The sequence below is a fragment of the Danio rerio genome, chromosome 11 (assembly GCF_052040795.2).
Source record: "Danio rerio strain M-AB ecotype USA chromosome 11, GRCz13ab, whole genome shotgun sequence".
Taxonomy (NCBI): Eukaryota; Metazoa; Chordata; class Actinopteri; order Cypriniformes; family Danionidae; genus Danio; species Danio rerio.
Genome location: NC_141031.1, coordinates 29,072,616 through 29,082,933, shown reverse-complemented (window position 1 = coordinate 29,082,933; position 10,318 = coordinate 29,072,616). Strand labels below are relative to the sequence as shown.

The 10,318-nt window shown below is 35.8% G+C and overlaps 1 protein-coding gene across 2 annotated transcripts; it reads right to left on the bottom strand.

Moving 5' to 3' along the window:
* Window positions 1–268: 268 nt before the first annotated feature.
* Window positions 269–4,679, bottom strand: dynlrb1 (dynein, light chain, roadblock-type 1). Of its 2 annotated transcripts, none has more exons than XR_015501856.1 (4): window positions 4,603–4,679; window positions 4,223–4,298; window positions 2,793–4,075; window positions 269–1,068 (listed from the first exon to the last, which is right to left on the bottom strand). XR_015501856.1 is itself a non-coding variant. In NM_201188.2 (4 exons), exons 1-4 carry the CDS (start codon window positions 4,603–4,605, stop codon window positions 597–599), a joined length of 291 nt encoding a protein of 96 aa, NP_957482.1. In that variant the 5' UTR covers window positions 4,606–4,648; the 3' UTR covers window positions 269–596. The 2 variants fall into 2 exon arrangements, 1 of the variants encoding a protein (NP_957482.1); NM_201188.2 differs by having other exon boundaries at window positions 269–640; window positions 3,908–4,075; window positions 4,603–4,648.
* Window positions 4,680–10,318: the final 5,639 nt, after the last annotated feature.

Sequence of the window (10,318 nt, the reverse complement as noted above, 5' to 3'; positions counted from 1 at the left end):
AAGAATGTTGGAATCCGGTAACCATTGATATCCATTGTAGTGGGGAAAAATGCAAAATTAAGTCAAGAGTTTTCAACATTTCTAAAAAATATTTTCTTCTTTTGCGATCAATTTAAATTCAAACAGGTTTTTGCAGCCATTTACAAGAATTATTTTAAACATGAAATCATTTTCAATTCTCTATATAAACCTAAACTAAATTTATATTATGGCAAAAAACAAAGCACCTTTTCCATTCAATATGAATACACACAGCCACAAAAAGTAATAAAAGGAAATACATTGTTGTTTTATTGTCCTGTTAGCATTCACAAACAAGTACAGTATGTAATAGTGTCATGTTTTTGCTTTTTGATGATGAACAGTTTGGAGTACTTGCAAAAATGAGAATGAGAAAACAATAAATTAAGTATATGGCAAACTATTGGAATGATAAGCAAGAGCAGTACAAACCATATTTTTATAATAGGATAAGAAGCAACTTCCTGTAATGTTATGTGGTTAATAGTACTATATAAACCTCACTGAAACATTAAATGAAACACTTTTGGCCTGTAATTACAGAAAAAAAAATACTTCAGAAGTACTTAGAAGGACTACTCTGTGGGATTTTGAATGACGATCAGGAAATAGTCCTTGTCTGTGGAGAAAACAGAGTAAATATATGATTAATTTCTGATCATTACAATTAGTTGATATCAGATTTATATAGCACATTACAGAATAATACAACACGCAAATTGGTTTTTGTAAAGATAGACTTGAATGTACAACATTATGGCATTTATAACAAAACATCAACCCCTACCCTAACTCTAAACCTGTAAACAGTAATGTAAAAATATTAATTATTGTTATACAGTGTCATTAAAATTGCTGCTATATTGATGTGCATATCGCACTTCTAGCCAGCAGTGTATCCTATTTCTATCTAGACTTTACCCTAAATCAGGGCTTTTCAAAATAAGGTCCGGGGGACCCATTCAGTGAAATGTTCAGAGAAAAGGCTTAAATAAAACATATATATCAATAAATAAAAGTAATTAATACTTTTGTATTAAAATAAGCCTAACATTGTATTAAGAATAAGGCTAATACATACAATTTAATAATAACTTGTTAAATTTGCAAAAATAAATAAATAGCAGCTGGATAATTATTTTAAAATAAAGTATTCATATAAGTAAGTGTTAAATAAACAAACACATAGCATTACAATGAGTAATATAAAAAAGAATAATATACTGCTAAAACAAAACTACATTTTTCCAAATAACATTTAAAATTTTATTAGTATGTAAATCGATCTAAATCAGGGTTGTTACTAGATCAGATATGGTTCAAGCCTTAAGGTAATGAAAATATATTACTTATTAAATTTTTATGATTTATATTATTTATTAAATTTCCCATTCATTGTATTTTATCAACAACTACCCCTACCCCAACAATTCACCTATACCGCATGTCTTTGGACTCGTGGGGGAAACCGGAGCACCTGGAGGAAACCCACGCAAACACGAATGAACTGGAAGTGTTGATATAGGCAAATTAGCTGAACTTATCCTAACTTTGTTTAATTTTTATTGTTGTTATTATTAAATTAGACCGTTTGAATATGGGGCGCTGTGGTGGATAGCGATATTGCCTCACAGCAAGAAGGTCATTGGTTCAAGCCTCAACTGGCTCCATTTGCATGTTCTCCTTGTTTCGCGTTGGTTTCCTCCAGGTGCTTCGGTTTCCCCCGCAAGTCCAAAGACATGTGCTATAGGTGAATTGGGTAAGCTAAATTGTCCATAGTGTATGCGTGTAAATGACAGTGTATGGATGTTTCCCAGTTATGGGTTGCAGTTAAAAGGGCATCCGCTGTGTAAAGCATATGGTGAATAAGTTGGCAGTTTATTTTGCTGTGGCGACCCATTATTACTAAAGAGACTAAGTCAACAAGAAAATGAATTAATTAATGAATTACCCTAAACTACTGTAAAAAGACTGAACCCCAATTACATAGATAAAGTGAAAAACATCACGTTAAGCGTTTTCTTCCCCCACTGAAGTCTATTATAAGGAAAAATCTTAATGTGGCTGAATGCACCTTAACAACAAGTGGGGAAAATAAAATTTTTGACAAATTTTACTTGTGATTAGCACCAACTACTAGCAAAAGAAAGAGCCCCATTTCCACAGCTAAAGTAAACATTATTGTGCCAAGCGTTTTCCCCCATGCTGTTGTGGGAATGTCAATGACATGCACAAGCACATTCTTTTGACAGCAAGGGTTAATCCATTATAAATAAAATTAGATTTTATTAAGAGGCTTTTTAACATTTAGTTTCCCTCGGTTGTTGTAAAGTTACATTAAGCCTTTCTTTTGACAATAATCAGTGTTAATTACAAGTACTGTTTGACATAAATATGAGTTTCTCTGGTGAATGTTTGGGTACATTAATGGGCACCTATGGTAAAAAATCTACTTTTCAAGCTGTTTGGACAGACATGTGTGTAAGTATAGTATATAGACTGTCATATTGGGGTGATATAAACACACCCAGTCCTTTTTTTTCAATTTAACAACATAAAACTGTGGACCAATTGGAGCGGTTTTTAGAGCGACCGCAACTTGACATAGGAGTGCGGTTCCCCCACCCACCAATATTGATTGACAGGCGGGTCATCATATCCTTAGGTTGTTGATTTACGTTCACCATTTTCAGCGCGAGTCAAAGAGAAATCACTAAAGGAACACCCTTGCTCTATTTTTAGATGTTAGGCTTATTAGGCTCAAAATAAGCTCAATATTCTCCACATTATCGCTCTAATCGGAATTATTGGTTGTATCTTTAGGTAGGTTTGCAAACGTGTACTTTTCATTGCGTCTACCTTAAACTTCAGCCGTTTGCATTTCTCGAGGTCGCAGAAGCTCCCTGTGATCTTAACTTGGTGCAGCTGGAAAAGTGCAAGCGCGTTGCTTCATGTGCGTTGCCTGCAGGCCGCACACCAGAAGCGTCGCGTGACGCTGATGCAGCGCCTTGCATTTTGGAGTTCTGGGCGTGGGTTTCTGTCAGGGTAAACACAATGGCGCTTCAAGCCAGCGGCTGGGCGCCGCAAACAGCCGCAGTTGTGTTTACCCTGATGTAGGCCTGTGTTTAGAGTTCTAGAATGCGTGGCGCGACGATTCGGGACACTTAATGTTTCTGCCGCGCCACAGAGAGTGTCTGGTGTGCCATGTCGCGGCGCATCCGGTGTCGCAGTCAAAGTTAATTCAGTGTGCGTGGTTATTAGTATCAGTGTACAACCTCGGCACTTTAAACTAGAACACAGTTGTCTGTAAAACTGTCCAAAGACACAAAGACACTCTCTGCTTGGTCTTTGTCCGAGTCGAACATGTACGGCTGAATGCTGATCCTCTCACTCCTGCTCCATCTCACAGTCTGCTTGTCTGTTGCCAAACACAGAGCGGGTAAGCTCTTGGCTCCGCCCCCTTGTTACGTTGGGAGGGAAGCCGAAACTAATTTTCATGTGAAGCAACACATGCCTAAAACAGCAACTGTGTAAACGCCCCCAACATGACACTTTTGAACACACTATAATAAAAACATCTGAACTGTGTTTTGAACTGAACCTACACTGGCACACTCAGAAGAACCATAATACTAATATTAAATCATAAAAAGGGGTAAACTATGTGCCCTTTAAGCCCTGTTAGGCTTTTTCAACGTTAAGCGTTTTAGAATGAACCCACGAGATTGCAAAAAAAACTGCAGATTGCATTTGTTGTTTTTTCATATGCAGATGTAAAACTTGGTGGAATGTCTTACATGATTTGGTATTTTTAACAGTGATACATTTCTTTAATATAATCATGATACTACATTTTCATACCGTTACATCTCTAATGTATCTTTACCTGGTGCAATCATGATCTCATTCTTCTTTGATCGAACTCGTAGAAAGGTGAGATCATTCTGAGGGTCGATGTCCCTCACTATTCCCCGGGCCTTCATGAGCAGCTGATGGATGTTAGCAGCATACTGAACTGTGCTCGTGTTGTCAAGAGTGCTTTTAATGGGGATTCCTACGAGAAAACACACAGGACATATTAAAGACCCAACAACAAAGATGTCTTTGTTTTATGCTGCACTGAAGCACATGACATTGTTTGCAGCTCAACCAAAACACGCAATTACATCTGCTTATTTCTTAATTGGCAAATAATAGATACCTTCTGCATTAACAATGATGATTCCCTGTACTCCTTTCTGAGACTGAATCCTTTTAATAGTCTCCTCCACCTCGGCCTGAAACAGATTAAAACAGACAATTAAACCACAAAACCTGCTTATAACACGGCTAAATAGTTAGTATGCTTCAAGATAAACGTTCCGTTAAATTAATAAATTAGTCTTTACTGAAAAAATGTCGTGTTTTTGCTTTTGTTTACTCGAGAAATTGTTGGCTACTAAGGGCCATCTCGCAAATGACAACGCCCAGCAGTCATTGTTTACCTATTTAAAAACTCTTCTGAAAAATAAAGTGGTGAATAAAATGTTTTTTCAATTAAAGTCATGTATGATCATATATCAGTGGTAAAAATCTACTTGCCATTGTGAAGACAAACCGCTGTTTTCGTTGCTATGAATGATGCTGCTGCGAGCTACGGAAGTAGAAGTAGGTAATGTGTGTGTGAACGGTCGGTTGTGTGTTACTGCCATCTGCTGGACTGGAGCTTGTAGTTCTCTCGGATAGAAACAAAAAGGTTACTTTATTGCTGCTACTTCTTTTAGATATATTGTTAAACAGTATCTAGTGTATTGCCGTGAAAATACTTCATTGCTAGTACTTTTAGATATATTGTTAAACAGTATCTAGTGTATAAACGTGAAAATAAACACGAAGATTTCCGACTATACTTAGAATGACATCTTCATTGTTTTTAAGGAAGTTAAAGTGTTTTTGATCACGTGAAGCATGTGTGTTTGCCATATATTATTCATTCAATATTTTTTTCTTCAGCTTATTCCCTTTATTCATAAGGGGTTGCCACAGCTTGTCCAGATTTATGCAGCTGATGATGCTGATCGTTTTTATTTATTTACTTATTTTATTTATTTTTTTATTTAACAGGGACAGTTCTCATTAATAAACAGTAGCCAGAGTTAGCCACAACAGCTAATTTTTATCTGTTGCCCCCATACCAGATTTTAAAAGGCAACCTAAAATAACATTGAGTTCACAAAGTTTTAAAGTGTGTAGGGCTTTCTTATTTAGAGAGTCTCTGATACTACTAATATATAAGCATAATTCAGTCATCAACACCTTTAAATTCGGTTTCCTATTGGTTAATTTACATTTATGAATGTAAAATTTTGTTAGCAAAATAATTAATTAAATAAAAACAATTTTCCTCTTGATTATGGTACATAGAAATGGCAAAAAGTAAATTTTCCCACGGCAATGACAGGTTTAGAACACTGTAATTGTTTATTAATAAATTTTTGCACCTCACTCCATAAGTTGACTGAGTATGAGCAAGGCCAAAATAAATGTAAAGCAGTCTCCTCATATTCACTACAAAAATACAATTTACATCAATCCAACTTTAAATTTTTTGTAAATAATGTTTTGCTCAATAAAATATGTGGAGGAGTTTATAAGATATTTCTTTAATTTTATTTCTAACATAATATTTCTGTGGTAACAGCCACACTTTTTTCCAGCAAATCAGTTGATCCTTTAATGACATCCAATAAGATTGAATAAGGTACAGTAATAAGTTCTCTTTGGAAAAGGGTACGGATAGCCTTATTGTTAGTCTTGGTATGTATTGTAAAACAGGTTTTGCCCACATAGGTCTTTGTATTTGTTGGGGAAACCAGACAGAGCACCCGGAGGATACCCCACACAAACACGGGGAGAACATGCAAACTCCACACAGAAATGCCAACTGACCCAGCCTGAATTCAAATCCGTTCTTGCTGTGAGGCGACAGTGCTAACCACTGAGCCACCATGTCGCCCAATATATATTACATTACTCGTTCATTTTCTTTTCGGCTTTGTCACTTTATTAATCCAGGGTCGTCACAGCGGTATGAACTGCCAATTTATCCAGCACGTTTTTACGCAGCGGATGCCCTTTCAGCCACAACCCATCTCTGGAAAAATAAATTATATTATATTATATTATATTATATTATATTATATTATATTATATTATATTATGTTATGTTATGTTGTGTTGTGTTGTGTTGTGTTGTGTTGTGTTGTGTTGTGTTGTGTTGTGTTGTGTTGTGTTGTGTTGTGTTGTGTTATGTTATATTATATTATACTATACTATACTATACTATACTATACTATATTATATTATATTATATTATATTATATTATATTATATTATATTATATTATATTATATTATACAAGAAGGTTGCTGGGTCGATGATTCGAGCCTCGGCTCAGTTGGCGTTTCTGTTTGGAGTTTGAATGTTCTCCCTGCATTCGCGTGGGTTTCCAAAGACATGCAGTACAGGTGAATTGGGTAGGCTAAATTGTCCGTAGTGTATGAGTGTGTGTGGATGTTTCCCAGAGATGTCAAAGTGCTGGATAATTTGGCGGTTCATTCTGCTGTGCCGACTCCGGATTAATAAAGGGACTAAGCCAACTAGAAAATTAATGAATGAATGATTATTATATTATATTATATTATATTATATTATATTACATTATATTATATTATATTATATTATATTATATTATATTATATTATATTATATTATATTATATTATATTATATTATATTATATTATTCATTCATTCATTTTCAGCTTAGTCCCTTTATTAATCTGGGGTCACCACAGCAGAATGAACCGCCAACTTATCCAGCAAGTTTTTACGCAGCGGATGCCCTTCCAGCCACAACCCATCTCCAGAACACATCCACACACACATACTCATACACTACAGACAATTTAGCCTACACCAATTCACCTGTACCGCATGTCTTTGGACTGTGGGAGAAACCGGAGCACCTGGAGGAAACCCACAAGAACACAGGGAGAACATGCAAACTCCACACAGAAACACCAACTGAGCCGAGGCTCGAACCAGCGACCCAGTGACCTTCTTGCTGTGAGGCGAACGTGCTACCCACTCCGCCACTGCGTCACCTATATTATATTATATTATATTATATTATATTACATTACATTACATTACATTACATTATATTATATTATATTATATTATATTATATTATATTATATTATATTATATTATATTATATTATATTATATTATATTATATTATATTATATTATATTAAATTATATTATATTGCCTCACAGCAAGAAAACCATATATAAACTTTATGAGAAGACCTTAATTATTTATCTCTTAATACTGATACCTGTATAGTTTCCATGTGTGGCTTAAAATGAACAAATGAACGAAAGAATACATAGAAGGTTTTTTGATCAAACTAAAAATATATATATATATATTTTTATTTTCCATTATATTTTAATTTGATTTTAAGTTAAGTTTAATTATGGATTTAAAAAGAATAAATGAATTATTTTCATAATTTTTTTATTATTATTTTAAATTATTATTATTTTTATTATTATTAATTTATTAATTTTCTTTTCGGCTTAGTCTCTTTATTAATCAGGGGTCACCACAGCGGAATGAACCGCCAACTTATCCAGCACATGTTTTTACACAGTGGATGCCCTTCCAGCCACAACTCATGGGAAACATTCATACTCTCTCATGCATACACATACACTACGGGCAATTTAGCCTACCCAATTCACCTGTACCGCATGTCTTTAGACCGTTGGGGATCTGGAGCACCCAGAGGAAACCCACACCAACACGGAAGAATATGCAAACTCCACACAGAAATGCCAACTGACAATTCTATATTTGTATTTTTTTCTTTTAGTGGATATGTTTGTTTATAATTCATACATTTTATTTATTTTATTTTGAGGGCATAGTGGAAAAATAAGAAAAATATGGCAATCTGTAATTTTTCCTATGTTGTATTTTATACGATGATGTATTGTCTTGTTAAACACCAATAAAAAAAAGAAAATAAAAAAGAAATGCCAACTGACCTAGCCGAGGCTCGAACCAGTAACTTTCCTGCTGTGAGGCAACAGCGCTACCCACTGTTATGACATTTGGATGATGCAACACTCTTAAAAATGCTGAGATTTCAATCCAATTTTAGGTTAAATATGGACAAACCCATATTTAACTGTTAAAAATTTAGTTTTAACCCAACAGCTGACTTTGTCCACATTTCGCTCACCATTGGCTTAAAACAATTAGCATTTTTAGAGTAAATGTTCAAGCTGCACTCTGACAAATGTGAGAATGAGAATGAAAAAGACACTTCATAATTCCTAACCACTGTAAAGCTGTGTGTGTGTTAGTGTGTGTGTGTGTGTGTGTGTGTGTGTGTGTGTGTGTGTGTGTGTGTGTGTGTGTGTGTGTATGTGTGCGCGCGCGCGTACGTGTGTGTGTCTGTGTGTGTGTGTGTGTGTGTGTGTTAGACATGAGCAGACAGACATACTATGGATTTATGAGGTCATTTACTTCCTTTCCAAACTTCACCTCAGGTTTTCCAGTGATGAGAGCTGCTGGGTCAGCTCTACCATAAGCCCAGTGGAAACTTTGATTCGTTCCATATGTGCAGCTACATGCATGAAGGAAGGGGTACATGGTGCCTCACATTTAAAGAGGAATTTAAAGCAAATACCATAGACAAAGCATATGAAGGAGTAACAGCAGAGTAAAAAGCAGAAGGGAGTGTGCAAGTGGTTGTAAAATGGAGGTAATTGTGAAACTGACAATTTAACCAATCACAAAATAGATGCAGCACAGTACAGAGTGGCATGTTACTATGAGCGAAATTATATATTTTATGACCCAAAAAAGTTGAATAATGTGAATTTTTGGAGTAGTATTTATTACATTCATAGTATTAAATAAGGTCTTAAGATTAAGAAAGGCCATGTTTGTCATATCACATCTGGACCACTTTAGGCTCACAGCCACATTAGCCAGAGCTTACTGTTCCAAATATTTGCCAAAGGTGGCCCACATTTGTTTTATAATAACTGGGCCACATTTGCACCTATACATGTTAGCCATATTGGGTTTAGACCCAGATTCTTTCCTTCCCAAATAGCATAGTTTATGTGGTAAATCCAGCCCACACCAGAAACTTACATCCAGCCTACATAGCCAGAGTTTACTGTGCAGAATATCTGCCAAAAGTTTTGCCATTATATTTGCCATATTTTCTCTGGACCACTTTAGGCTCACAACCAAGTTAGCTAGAGCTTACTGTGCCGCATATTTGCCAAAAGTGGTCCACATATGTCTTAAGATAACTGGGTCCAATTTTTCATATCACATCTGGACCACTTCAGGCTCACAGCCACATTAGACAGAACTTACCGTGCTAAATATTTGCCAAAAGTGGCCCACATTTGTTTTATAATAACTGGGCCACATTTGCACCTACACATGTGAGCCACTTTGGGTTCAGACCCAGATTTTTGTCTGCCCATAAAGAAAAATTCATGAGGTCCAAATCCAGCCCACACCAAACACTCATATCTGGGCCACATACCTCATGGAATGATGGCACTTGAGGGGTATGCTCCTGTTTGCCAGAACTGGGACACAATAAGCCATGGCAATACTACATATCAGCCAGAATTCAACCAAATAAATCAGATCTAACCCTATTCTGGTCAACACTTTGCTTTTATTTTGGCTCAGATATGGCCCACACTAGACACTTAAGTCCACCCTACATAGCCAGAGTTTACTATGCTGAATATTTACCAAAAGTGGCCCACATTTGTTTTAAGATATCTAGGCCACATTTGCCATAATTTCTCTGGGCCACTTTAGGCTCACAGCCATATTAGCCAGAACTTACTGTATAATATTTGCCAAAAGTGGCCCCTCATTTATTTTATAATAACTGGACCACATTTGCACTTACACATGTGAGCCACTTTGGGTTTATACCCAGAATACCCTTAAATGACTATGCCACATTTTTGTCAAATGTGGCCCACATTTGTTCTCTATAATCTGGGCCAAATTTACAATTTTCCACATGGGCCACATTAGGTTCACATTCAGATTACATTTTGCTAAATCTTTGCCTTGAATGGTCCATTTATGAATTGGAATCTTTGGCCCGCTTTTGTCATTGTACAGGCGGGCCATATTAGGCTCAAGTTAATTTTGTCTGGGCCGAAAAATATGGAATCAGAAAATAATGGATAAAAAG